This window comes from Panthera leo, chromosome A1, assembly GCF_018350215.1.
Source record: "Panthera leo isolate Ple1 chromosome A1, P.leo_Ple1_pat1.1, whole genome shotgun sequence".
NCBI lineage: Eukaryota > Metazoa > Chordata > Mammalia > Carnivora > Felidae > Panthera > Panthera leo.
In genome coordinates, this window is record NC_056679.1 from 185,875,204 (window position 1) to 185,890,142 (window position 14,939).

At 34.1% G+C, this 14,939-nt stretch overlaps 1 protein-coding gene across 6 annotated transcripts in view; it reads right to left on the reverse strand.

Annotated features, from left to right (window-relative positions):
• Window positions 1-14,939, reverse strand: part of GABRG2 (gamma-aminobutyric acid type A receptor subunit gamma2) — a 113,782-nt gene that overhangs the window by 60,829 nt on the left and 38,014 nt on the right. For all 6 annotated transcript variants that reach the window (XM_042947533.1, XM_042947500.1, XM_042947526.1 and 3 more), the window contains exons 5-6: window positions 12,327-12,409; window positions 8,762-8,899 (exon numbers count right to left, since the gene is read on the reverse strand). In XM_042947533.1, coding sequence (XP_042803467.1) covers window positions 8,762-8,899; window positions 12,327-12,409 — 221 coding nt within the window. The remainder of the gene's footprint in view (window positions 1-8,761; window positions 8,900-12,326; window positions 12,410-14,939) is intronic.

The following is a 14,939-nucleotide window of genomic DNA, read 5'->3' on the forward strand; positions in this document are numbered from 1 at the left end:
AAGTAAAATTACAATTGGGCTTGATCTTCAAGATTTAGCCCTAAAATTTTACCTTTCTCTATCCATCTCTTTCCACTCTCAGTACTGATACTGCGAGCAAGAAATCACTAGCTAAGAAAGTATAATCATTAGGTGGTTATAATTGATGTCCATGATTGCACTGTCTGGTTAACAAGGAGCTATTACACAGCTCATGAATTACACATTGTCTTATATGTTATGTAGCTCTTCACCACTTACCAATGAAATTCCAGGTGCTTAGTGCTTTAAGTCATGTGAGCCTAAACATACCAGAAATCATGTTTGGAAACTATTCCAGTAAACTCAGCGTTCTTGACTGAAGCTTTATCTTCTAAACAAAGGCACTTATTTATTGTACTTCAATGTTCTTATAGAGCTGATAGAGAAGCATTTAAGGGCAAATCAATTCAATTGGTGTTGGGGATGGAAGAACAACTGTAATTTTAAGAAAATGCTATTTTTAGTATTCTTTTTGTCATTATTCTGATAGATAATTCATAGCAAGGAAAAGCTAATTTTGGGGAAGATAAATTGGAAGACAAATATGAAAAATCAAACATTTATCATGTGACTCACCTGTTAATGAGAAGCACTGTCAATTTCTTAAACAGTGGAGATATCGATATATAAAAAAAATAATTTAGTCATGTTTAAGATATTTGTCAATTATCTTTTCCTTTCACTTTCTGACCTATTTCTGCCCTTCGGGAATAGACTGTTCTTGCTTTTCTGAATGAGATAGATTACATGAGAGGTAGGTGAACATGGTAAACAAATTCTGGTCAGCCACTGCTTATATGTCCAGCAAATTCTTTTCTGAGCTGTTTAGCACTGCAATGTGTCGTGACCTTCTTAATAAACTCTTTTTGGGAAAAAAAAAAGTGAAATATTAAAAAAATTTCCTCATTGCTGTTTGCTTCCCTTTTCAGTCTCTGATATGCTTAAATTTGCATATCTATAATGCTTGAATAGCATTATTTTCTGAAAGTGCAAAAATAAGAAGAGGAAATTAGTCAATTGCATCCAACAGAGTGAAAGGAATCATTAATGAGTTTGTGTGGAGAGCATGATGTCTGTAGACTCAGTATATCTCCCATTTTTATATTTTAATACTTATTTAATATTTTACATTTATTTGGGGGAGCAGCTCGACAGGAGGGCTCTAGTAGTCATATCAGTCACATGGATGAATGTGTCTTTTAAATATGGCAAAGTAGGATTTTCGATTGAATTAGGAAACACCAAAGACTTGGATAAAAATTAATGTCTTGACCTGGTTAGTTCTCACAGACTGTCACAATAAAGTATTAATCCCCAAAATTACTGTAAATAGTAGTCATACAAACCCTTTATTAGGTTTCCTTTCTTATAAGAACAAATAGCAAATACACTGGATCTGACAGTTTCTTAATTAAAACCATATTTAGATAGTGACCAATTGGTCCACTAAGCAAGTGAATAGTATTAGCTCATAGGCAGTAAACATGCTTCTGAAAAATGAAAGGCTATCATTGCTAAATTGTTTCTCACTTGTTATTGCTATATACAAATATAATTCCTATTCTTATAAGTTAACATTTTTTTGATGCATATATATAGGGCTATTGTATGACTTCATTGCATTGCTTGTGTAATATTACCTATTTTCAAGCTTAAGAATTAACTTTTTCTTTTAATTAATTCATCTCTTTGCCTAATATATTTATGAGAGGCAATGGGATAAAAATTTGGTATCTGGATAAATAACTCTGCTTTATTGAATATCCTTGAATAAATTATTTAGCCCCTCTAAACTTAAGTTGTTTCATGTGTCAAATAGCAAAAAAATGTATTTCTTAGAGGCTTGTTGTGAGAAATAATATGATAGCACACCATGTCGCACAGATGCTAGAAACCATAAAACCCATTGTTCCTTCCTAGCACACAACTGAGCTACATTTCCCAGACTCATTTCATCATCACGGGAACATACAATATTCTTGCCAGTGGAATGTAAGCATAAATAAAATGTATCACCTTGAAGCCAAACAATTTTCCTTAGATTTCATATGACTTCCTATGCAACCTCTCTCTATCTCTCAAGCCCTGTCTCCCCACTAGGCAAGGTCAGAGCAACCTTGGAATTTAAAATTCGGATGTGGAACTTTTTAAAATGTAATATATAAATACTGCAGGGTTACAACTGAAAGAAAGAAAAACATAAAATTTTGTGTTAACATATATACCATCATATGTCACTAAAAACAAATACATGCATGGGACTGTTATTCCCCTTAAATTAAAAATCTAAAGGAGTTTGTTTCTGCATTTGACTTGCTTTGAAAACCTATTGAAAACTTGATGGAGAACATTCTAGGAAAACTTAATTTATAAACAAAAAGGCATTCCTACATTAGGAGATCTATAGTGTAACTGTGGTGACGTCAGAGGTTTTGGATAGGTCTAAGAACAAGGATTTCAAAGAAGCATCTAGTAAAATGCATTCATCTTATTATAAGCAAGGAACTTTCATCCCAGAGATGGCTATTCCTGGCCCAGCTCTCTTTACGTTATTCTTATGTTTTCTTCTATTGAAACCAAACTTAATTTTTTTTCTAAGTCAAAGCTTAAAAATAAAATAAAACTCAATTACTATGAAGTTTTTCATGGATTTATTTTAAGACATTACATTTCTTCAACTAGTTTGAAAGTATATTTTTGACTAAAATGAACTCACAACTTACTGTGACCCAAAGTCACAGGAGACTGTGAGATGAATGCACAGTTGTTTCTCTCCTACCAACTAGGTTTCTGAATTTTTTTGTTTATTTCAACCTCTTCAGAAAAAAAAAATACTGTTAACTTGTATCTTTTTTCCCCCTTTTCTTTCCCTTAAAATAGTTCACCTCCATTATGAGTAAAGTTTTCAAAAGTGTCTCCCTGGTTTGCCAAAGACATCTAAATTAAAACACATCGTGGAAGGTGGGAGCTTTTCTTTTTTTTTTTCTACTTGGATAATTATTTGACCAATACATATAGGCTGATACAGGTAGAGAAGGTTGGATTTGAGCTTGGTATTAAATAAGGAATATAGGACACAAAGACATGAAGTACGTACTACCTATACAGAACACCTCAGGGGGTTAAGGGTATGGGGGAAGAATAGTGGTCAAGCTTTGAAAGTATAGGGTAAATTTTAAATATTTTAGAAATGAAGCAATGAACATGGACTCTATCCACAGAGCTGGTATTTCTAAAATTGTAGTCTGACCGGTACTGTTGGAAAGTAAGGTAAACTTAGTGATACAGGGACTTTTTATTTTAATATTTATGTATTTCTTATAATAGAAATTAGGAAAATACAATAAGCACATGGAATCCTAACCAAAATGGTGAATTAAAGACAAAAAAGTAAATAATATCTAATGTTCATGGGTTCACCAAAAAATTTATGAGGATTTTCATGAAACACTGAAGTTTGCATCCTAAAGAAAATATGGAAGCTTTCATGGTATTCTAACATGGGAAGAATGTGATACATTCTTTGTGATTCAGAATGATGGCACTTGGATCACAGATTCTCCTAAGAAACTTATTTGCCCACTTTTGTAGCCCACACATCAGGATAAGAACATGAAGGAAAAAAGTTCTGCCTGATACTAAAAATCATGTAGATAATTTGGTGAACTGGCAATGGCAACATGACCAGAAAGAACAAAGTCTTCTACTTCAGAGTAAACAATGAGTAATGAGAATATACATAATAGAATTCTGCACTGCTTATTAAATTGAGAGAAATTTTGCAGGTTTATCAATATAATTGTCATAAACAATCAATTCTACAATTGCTACTCATCAACAACTCTAGGCAAGCCACTATACTAATAACATCATGGGTACAAAGATGATTAAAAGAAGTGAATTTTGTGAAATTTGTGATTTATTGGAATGAGGGGGCAGAAAGGGGTAAATAAAAAGTGCCTAAGCCCTATGATCCAGCAATTGCACTATTAGGTATTTACTCAAAGGATTAAAAAAAACAGACTCAAAGGGGGTACATGAACCCCAATGTTTATAGCAGCATTATGAACAATAGCCAAACTATGGAGAGAGCCCAAATGTCCATTGACTGATGGATGAATAAAGAAGATGTTGTGTATATGTATATATATATATATATATATATATACACACACACACACACACACACACACACACACACACACACAATGGGATATTACTCAGCCATCCAAAATAATGAAATCTTGCCATTTGCACTGATGGAGATGGAGCTAGAGTGTATTATGCTAAGCGAGAAAAGCCACTCAGAGAAAGACAAATACCATATGATTTCACCCAGATGTGGAATTTAAGAAACAAAACAGATGAACACATGGGAAGGGGAGGGGGAAAAGAAGAGAGGGAAACAAACCATGAGACAGAGGGGGTGGGGGAGGGGCCAGATGACTGAGGGGTATCAAGAAGGGCACTTGTGGTGAGCACTGGGTGTTGTATGTAAGTGATGAATCACTGAATTCTAACTCCTGAAACCGATATTGCCACTGTATGTTAAATAACTAGAATTTAAATCTAAATAAATAAATAAATAAATAAATAAATAAATAAATAAATAAATAAAATTAGTAGGGAAAAAAGTGCCTTAAGCAACACAAAGCAGAAATTATGTCTTCATAAAGTGGGTGAAAATGCTCTGAGGGAGAGTTAATGGAATGATGACGATGATGATAATTATTAATAAGAATGTCTTCTATTACAGAGTCTTTTCTGTGTGTCAGAGAAAGTTTTAAGCATTTTTAATTGAGTGTATTACTTAATCCTCAGAACAACCCTGAAATATTGGTGATACTGAGCTTAAATATATTAAATAATTTATACAAGTTAACATTCAAACTTGAGCTGCCTGACTCCAAGAGTACACATTTAAAAATTGCTCCAAGTTGTTTTGATGAAAGGTAGTAAAGACCTCGTTGAGGAGATGCTATGCTTTTAAGCCTTAAAGTCATAAAGAAGGTAGAAAGGATTTGCGAAGCCATTCAGAGAAGAAAAATTAAGATTCAGTGTGTGTATAGGATTGGCTGTTTATATTCAGAAAAATATAGTTGGATTAGTTCTGTCACAAGGTGGGAAATTATAGAAAACAATGTTGGAAAGTTTCTGAGAACAAAAGCTTGTGCTTAATTGACCTACTAAATTCTTGAAACATGGTGAAAGTTGTGTTTTCAGAAGATCCATTAGACCACAGTGGGGATAAAATAGCATAATAATTAAGAGCACAAGTCTAGGAGCAAATCACTTGAACTCATAGCCCAGGTTTTGTAACTGATCCCTGCAGTAAATGAGCCTCTAGAAGTCTGTTTCCTCATCCACAGTGATACCTTGGGTGTGATGTGTAGGAAATAGGACCATGGCTATGAGAATTCAACTAGGTTGTTTGGATTAAAAGTTTGCTACAGTACATGTAGTTAGTGCTCAGTAAGCGCTAGCTTTTATGATTAATGTGTAAAAGATAGACTGTGGAAGAGAGAGACTGACAGCAGGGACATAACTTAATAGGCTACCAACACAGTCCAGATGGGAACAGACAAATCCTGAACTAGGACAGGGGCACTGGCAACAGAAAAGAGGACAGTTACACAAGATGCTTTAGAGGCATAAGTGCCTTTGTGATTCATTAGAGGTGGGAGGTAGAGACATGACTCTAACTGTTCACGCCTGGCTCACTGAGACAATGATGGTGCTATTCCCAGATGCAGAGCAATTATAAAGACATCATGGTTTGGAGGAAAAATCATGGATGCAGAATCTGTTTTGATATATTGACTGTGAACTAAAGATGTTCTTCAAGTCATATCCATCTACCACCAAGGCAATATTATTCTCAAGTATGATACAGATGTGACTGGTGGGAAATTAAGAAGGTTCAGGTGGTGTGAGCAAAGGTTGTCACTGATGACATTGAATTACATGGTGAGAAGATTCTTTCCTGAGAAATGGTCCTTCTACTCTTCTGTTTACATCAATGAAATGTTTTACTTTGGTGCCAGCTGCAATTTCCCATTTCTCAAATATCTTTCCTTCCCTCATTTTCAATATACTCAGTCTGCAGAACACTAATATATGCACTTAAAATTTAAGAACATTTGTTTGCTTTTCATTGTATTTTTGCATCAACTTATATTGTGTCAAATGCTTCTGCTTTTTCATTATGGCCCTAATATGAACTTTCTTTTTAAAAATTCATTTTACTAAAAACAATAATGAATCAATTTAAAGAAAAAAATACTAAGGAATCAGCAGTATAGTCACCACCTGAATATAATAAAGTCATGAGAGGTGGGCTTGAATGAATGAAGGTTAGAAAGCCTTGCAGTAAGCTAGGTCAGATATTAGGCGATATTCTCACCCAGTTTTGACCAAGGCTTCTTAAACTCATATACATTTATGGTAAGTCTAGGAGAAAATCACATTGTAATAATGTATTTAAAAGGAGTATAAATTTAAAAGGAGTATAAATTTGATCTGATAATTTCCCAAGAAAGCTGTTTTTATAACTTCCTTGTAGATATTAACTAGTTGTAAAGCTCTGCTTTGAAGGTAAGAATGGCATCAGAAATCAAACAAAAGGTCATGCAGAAACTTCAAGTCATTACAAAATCAACTGTCATGAGAATCAGGCTGCCTCTCAGCATTGGTGTTAAGTTTCCATTCAGTCCTTTCTCTTCACAAATACAACTAAGATGGCGCTGCACACAAAATACAAACCAACAAGAGCAGGGAGTGAACAACAAGACCAACAGGGAGGCTAACCACTGTATTAAAATTCACAAATGATGCAATCAATTAAATCATGCTACTCAGTAACTAATCTGATATCAATGCAGTCTTCCTTTGATTTCCCTAGTAAGATTAATAGCTTCGTGACACCTTGGTAATATTTCTTGCCATGCTTTAAGTAAGTAGGTCATTTTCTTCTGGAAATATCTCATAATAGACAGTAAATACTCTAGATCATTCTCAAGATGAAATATTGGGGAGGGAATGATTTAGGCCCTATGATATAAAGCCAACACTTCCCTTACCACCATTTGGTTTTAATGCCCCTCTGGGCTCAAATGACTAAAAAGACTGGCTAGTCATCAGTTTTGGGGTTCTGTTTTAGGGTGCTGGAGCAATTACAGAAATATGAATATACAACACAATTTAATGCCCAATTTCTCATTCTGGAAGCATGCAGACTTAGAAATTATTTTTACACATGTTCTTCCTTTCACAGATGGAAAGCCAGTTCTAAGGCAATCCTAAATCTTTTTTAGGGACCAAATAAAAGACTGTTCTAGTACTTGATGTTCAGGATTTGCAGTGAATAAGGGAACAGAAGGCCACTTTTCAAAAATATACTCAAGCATTTCTTTGACCTTCTTTTATATTCTTTTCGCAAATTAAGAGAGTTGGAGAAATCTGCAAACACTGTTGATAATAGTGTTAAGACCAGATAGTACTTTGATTTGGAGAATGATGGTTACGAAGATATAATCTTAAATTTCTATTTTTGCATGGGTCCTTAACTTGCTTCTCTATGTATAGCAGACCAAGACCTTATTCCAAATTAGTCAACACAAAAGTATATTCTATGAATTTCAGGAAAAAAACTCAGGTTTGTGCAAATAAATCAACAGAAAACAGTTCAACTCACAGGAATATATATCAAAATACATGTCTTAATAGACATTAATCTGGGAACCCATCATTTATATTTGAAACTGGGACATATCTAACTCACTTAATTTTAAAAGGAGTAGCTGGAATAATTTGCTTGGAGTATGTACTCAACATTGCAGAGGGTTTATACTGGCCACCCAGGAGACAGATATGGTCTCTGAAATAGGTTTAAATTATACCACATGGGTTTTCAAATAAATTCAATTAATGCCATTAAAATCCATGATACTTGTTGTAAAAATAAAGATTTTGAGTTTCTCTTAAGAAATCTGAGCTCCTGACCATGTTAGGTCCCACACGCACTTGTATTAGTAAAAGCTACTATTTATTGAATGCTCGCTAAGTTCCAGGTATCATTCTAAGCACTCTTCTTTTTTGTTTTTTTGTTTTTTGTTTTTTGTTTTTTCCTTTATACACACAGTATGCCTGTGAAACAGGTTTTTTGTCCACATTAGTTATCTGGCAGATTTAATCCCTGAGAAATTCAGTAATTTTCTCAATATCTATAGCTAGTAACTGATGCAGTTGGGGTTTGAAACGAGGCCTGTCCCTTATCCATGATAGAGCCAGTTCAAAATATTAAATTAGTGAATGCGGAATCAGTCCATATCCATTATGATCACATTTCTGTATTTGCAGAAAGTTAATTTTCCCTGTGTGATTACTTTAAATGCTGCTATTTTAATATACCATAAAACTTATTTCCTAAAAGAAACATTACACCTACACCTAATAAATATTGTCTGCTTTTAAAATAATTGCTAGTCATTTTTGCTTAAAGAAATTAAGCAAATAAGTTACTAATCCAATTTTAATCCATTTTGCTTCAAACTGATAGAATCCATTTATATTTATCTATTATGCTAGAATACCAATTATAATTTTCTCTGGTAAATTAAAACACTTCATTTAATGTTCCGCATATCATTTGTAGACAGGTATTGAAAAGTCTGTGAATTATTTATACCAGAATATTAACTCTGGAAGGGGTCACTCAAAATTCCTTTCAAGAGCATCTTACCAGAAGTTGTCTTCACTACTTCAGTGGTATTTCTCAGTCCAACAAATGAAAATTGATAAAGCCTCCACGATCTTGTGTCACCTACTTCAACAGAACTACGCTTCCATTGGTAGACAATTTCTTCACGTGGATAGCCATCTGCCATAAGATGGAAAAGCACATATTTAAAATTATTTATAAATGAATGTATGTAGCAACCACCTTCCATGAACAAGACACTGAGGTAAGTATGAGAGAAATGGTGTTTTTTTTAAGTTAGAAAAGGATCTTGAACTAAAGAGCATCACAATAGAGGAAATAAATACATTGACATCTTATCCCAACAAGAAGTTAAAAAGTCATAAGGTCAAGATTACCCTTGAAAATAACTTAATTTGCATAGAAGATATGCTATACATGGTTTCGTATATACTATACGCATGCTTTACATTGTCTGAGGTAAGATATAAAAAGTATCCAATATATGATAAATAGCACATATGCAAGATATTATTTTATGATGATGAGGAGTAAACAAGGCAAGGTTTTGAGAGTCATGCAGAAACAGAAAATAATGGAAGAAGAGACTCAAATGCCTCTCCAGGGTATGCCCTTAGAATGGAAGATGACTGAGAAAAATAACTTCAACTATTTACATTATTCTCTCTCTCTCAATTTGTTGGGACTTCATTTTAATACACGCAGAAATCTACAATTAACAGTAGTAAGTAGTGGGACGCCTGGGTGGCTCAGTCCATTAAGCATCCAACTCTTGATTTTGGTTCAGGTCATGATCACCCGGTTCATGAGTTTGAGCCCCACATTGGGTTCTGTACTGACAGTGTGAAGCCAGGTTGGCATTCTCTCTCTTTCCCACTCTCTCTGCCCCTCCCCTCCCAAACTAAATAAACTTAAAAAAAAAAGTAGTAAGTAGAAATGCCAAGGGGAAGATACCAATGAGCACTATGTAGATTCTGAGGAAGTTAATTATGTTCAGCCAAGAGAACAGAAAGCCTTCATGAGAGAGGTATTGCACTGATTATGTAGAGATTATCAGTACCATTTGCTAGCCATAATACCCTAGACAAATTTCTTTGTTTTTTTTCCCTCAAGTATTTGTTTATGGAGATGATGGCAGTACGTATTTCATGAAACTGATGCCCAATGTATAATTGTTGAGTGGATAAACATTATGAAGTAAATTATAGAATAAACTCTAGGGGTGCCTGGCTGGTTCAGTCACTAGATCATGCAACTCTTGATCTCAGGGTTGGAAGTTAAAGCCCCATGTGTGTAGAGATCACATAAAAATAAAATCTAAAAGAAAAGCATAAACTCAAGTAAAAACAGATAGATAGATGATAGATAGATAAATGATACATAGATGATAAATAAAACTAGACATCATCTCAACTATTTATGAACTAATAATCTATATAAGTCTTCATTATGGAGGCTGATTGACTACCTGGAATAGGATCCCTAACGTGTTCCCTTTTTCTTTTCTTTTGGTCCAACTAGGCGTGTGTTGTGTGCTTATTAACTAAGATGAAAGAAAAAAGAAAGCATGATCCCCAGACTGGTATGGAGAAGGGGTAGGGGACAGGATGTGTTGAACCAAGAAAAAGAATAGTAATGTTAGGGAACTCCCTATGGAGAACATGTTGATGATTTAACTTTTTTGATAGCAGTAAGAAACATTAAGTTGTGTTTGGGTTCAGAAGACAAGTGTCAATCAGTGACCTAAAGACACAGAAATCACCAGCTCTAGATTTTATCTGACTCAGAAGAGTAGTCCCAGTTGAAAAAATAATAGAAAAGAAGTCTCATCTCCTAAAGCTTGGGGAGTATTTTACTTAAAAATATTCCATTCTTGGATAAAGTAAAACATATGAAATAAGATTTATAATGGGAAATTTTCTTTTTTTAATTTTTTAATGTTTTATTTTATTTTTGAGAGAAAGAGAAGCAGAGCATGAGTTGTGGAGGGGCAGAGAGACAGGGAGAATCTGAAACAGACTCCAGGCTCTGAGCTGTCAGCACAGAGCCAGATGTGGGACTCAAACTCATGAACCCATGAGATCATGACTTGAGCCAAAGTCAGACACCTAACTGACTGAGCCACCCAGGTGCCCCAATTTAATGGGAACTTTTCTAAATAGATATGATACATAGTGATATTTTTCCTCTAGTTCCTTCTGGAATTTATGTAATGATGAACAGATGATTGCTGCTTTCATCATTGTTTTTTTTTTTTTTTTCTTTTTGAAAGGACAGCTATTATTATTTAGTTGGTTTGTATGGGTCTCTGTCACTCCCTGCCTGGGAAATTCTACTTATAGAAATATAAACTTAAAATTCATAATAAGTTTTTCATTCTGCCTAGTATGCATAGTTGTCAGACCAAAAATAAGAAAGAGGTGAGCAACCTAACGTGGACCTGAACAATTAGTGAGGCAAACATCTGGGGGACACTGAAGCTTGGGTTTGGTTCAGACAGGAAATTATCTATGAAGCTTAATTTGTATTAGAATCATCACAGATCATTTTGCTATATAGTCTATTGCCTGATAATAATAATAATTAATAAAAATAATAGAGCTTTTTACTGAATCCTATTGTGTGTGAGGTAGCATATCAAGCATTTTACATATATTACATCAACAAAACAATATTGTGGGAGGGCACATCTCAAAGTCTCTGCTGGGCACCTGAGATTGTGGATTCACTGCAAGATTTAATAATTTGCTCAAGTCTCTAGTGATGGAGTTGGGATTTGGACTAGACCCAAAAGACACCAAAAATTAGTCTTTTACTCACTGGTAGATAACTAGTTCTAGATATTATTCAAACTCCAGATGAAGTGGGTAATTTTCAATTTTGCTATCTTTAACGCATATACTGAAATTGAAATAAGCAGATGACACTGTTAAATCTATGTACCTCCTGCTGGGTAAGGGAGAAAATAAATAGCAAAGATGCTGCTACTCTCTTCTTCTGAGCCAATAGGTGGGAGCCAGGAAGAAGGATGTAAAACCTACCATTATACCTTTCCATTGAGTTCAGGCCTGGCTTTACAATCCTTCTTGAGAAAAGTCTCTGGGTGGGGTGTGTGGGTGGCTCAGTAGGTTAGGCCTTGGACTTCAGGTCAGGTAATGATGTGGGGCCTGTGGGTTTGAGCCCCACATTGGGTTCTGCGCTGACACCTCAGAGCCTGGAGCCTGCTTTGGATTCTGTGTTTCCCTCTTTCTCTACCCTTCCCCTATATGTGCACTCTCTCTCTCTCAAAAATAAACACAAATTAAAAAAAAAGAAAAGAAAAGTATCTCCAGGCAACCACTACGAATTTATTAGAAATTTATGTCCCAGTGAAAGCTACTTGTAAATTCTAATAAAATAGATCCTTTTTTGCAGGAATCACTCTAATAGTGTTAAGCTGGTATTATGATGAAAGTAACTGTCAAAGTCTTCAAAGTCAACAACATTGCTTGTTTCTGCATTCTCTAGGAGTATCCCAATTAGTTGGCATTGCAATTAGGAAACTGTTGGTGAGAGAGGATATAGAATACAGAATGAGATTACTTACAGCTGGAAAACTCCAAGGGGCAGGAATGTTCGTCCATTGGAAAATTGTGCAACTGCAATTGGCACTCTGCATCAATTGTCAACCTAAACAGAAGGATATGAAACACAAATAGAAGGAGTTTAGACACAGTTTTAAGAATGTACATGAATACAATTTTTAATGACTATTCTTAATCTTTGTTCCTGGAGAATATATCTCATATTCCTATTGATAATTCAAGGTGATTCTCCCTGAAGAAACCCACCAAGTCCAGGAGAAAATTACTTAAGACTTAATGTAGTCCATTCCTTTTCACAGAACAAACAATAGGATCTCATTGGCTTCAATTCCATTTTTTCCAAAATTTATGACCACGTAATTTTTTTGGCAAATTAATTGCACACATGAGATTGCTTGGTGAATATATTTAACTTAACAGAACAAATTGTTTTAGGAACTTAAGCTCATTTACTGTTTGCATGTAAATGAATGCTGATAATTCTCAGATCTTATCTGCTAATTAAAGCAGAACCTTCTGTTTGTAAGTACTTGGTAGCTGTTAGATTTAAATTACTATATGTGAGTTTTAACATACTTATATTTCACAATGGAGTATTATGCATTCTTATAATGGAACACTATGAAGCCATTAGACAGGATGTTACAGAGTAGAAGAATACTTAATAGCAAACAAGAAATGTTAAATACACATATACAGACATGTTTGAAAAATGTTTGCCAGTGAACCTCAATTAGTTTGCATCTGGGGTGTTTATTAAAGTTACAGATTTTCTGGATCTCGATATAGGCTAGGACTCTAGGATGGAGAAGTTTAATGGAGTCCCAGATATTTTGACCATCTTTGGACAAGTAGGAATATACTCTAAAATTGTAATGGCAGTAGGTTGATTATTTTTAAGATTTCTTATTTGTTAGCTATATTTCTTACAAAGTACATAGAATAATCTTGAAATAATAAAAGTATTATTTTATAAATATTAATTTATTTTAAAAGATTTTATAACTCAGCATAATTATTAATTGGGGAGATTTCATTTTTCTATGGTATAATAGAGCAACTACTGATCTTAAAATATAAGTAATAATTATTCAGCCTTTAATCATCTATGTGACACTGGGTATGATAAATTTTTCTCTCATTTAATAAATGTTATTATCGCTTTAATGTACTTTAACTTGTTCAGTCACAAAACTAGCAGCACAGTTGAGATTTGAACCCAAGATTATTTGTCTCTAAACATGAAGGTTTTAATCATTGTCATTCAAAAATTATATGCTCTTCCAAAGAAAAGGTTAGTTTTATTTGTAAGTGAAATTATAATTAATTTGATATTTTATTATTTTCAAGTTCAACTGGAATTATTAAAATTGAAAACACCTTTAGAAAGATTGCAGATACAAAATAGATACACACATATATAATCTGTGCACAAATATTCATAACTTATAGATTGGCTACAAGAATAAAATCATCTCTATAGATTCACAACTCATTCAAACTTTGAATCTTCCAAGTGGGATTTTTGAAGTGACTTCCATAATTAAATATTGGATAGAGATTCTACAAGTTATTACAAGTTGAAAAATGACTATAGTTATGAGGACAATAAAGGGACTTGAGATAGTGTGAGTGACTCAATTTTGCAAAAGCCAGACTGAGCTCTGATTTATCAAACTTTGATTTCCACTAGATTCTAATTTCAATCATTACCTTATCTCTCATTTAATGAAACCCATGATGAATACAAACTATATGCAATGAATTTCTTTTGCAATTGTGGCCATTTTTCCTAGTTACTGATCTTGGGTGGGGGAATGTGTCATGAGGGTGGTGGTGCCTTATTTCCAATAATCTCCATCAATTCCTACCTAATTCCTCTAAATAAAAATGTAACCAAGTAAAAACATTAAACTTACTAATAAAGCTTTGAGATATACCTTCTAGCACCAAGACCCCTGCAACCAGATAGCTAGCTGCCCTTAAGTCATATACATAGAAATTCTGGAGAGCTGCCCTAATTCATATTGATAGTCAGATAGAGCTAAAAACCAAAGTCAGATCTGTCTGGTTCTTAAGTTTATATACTTACCTATTATGATGTTTAATAATATACTTTCACCCATTTTAAACCTCAACATAAAAACATTTTAAATGCATGTAAGTATAAGGGGCGCCTGAATGGTTCAGTAGCTTCAATGTCCAAATTCAGCTCAGGTCATGATCTTGCAGTTTGTGAGTTCAAGCCCCACATTGGGCTAATTGCTGTCAGGGCAGAGTCGGCTTCAGATCCTCTGTTCCCCCTCTCTGCCCCTGCCCCATTTACACTCTCTCAAAAACAAACATTTTTAAAATAATAAATAAATAAGTAAATCAGTAAGTAAGTAAATAAATAAATAAATAGATAAAATAAAGTGCTAAGATAATGGCATACAGGAATTTAAGTAGAAAATCTCCCAAATGTTATTTCATATTTAAGTTCTGAAAATAAAAGATACCTCCTTCAACTTATCCCTAAAGAAGTCTATTCCCAAAATAGCCAATAAATTAAGTCAAATAGCCTATCAGTGTAGTGGGGAGTGGGTGCTGGCAGATAGAACTCATTGTAGTTACTT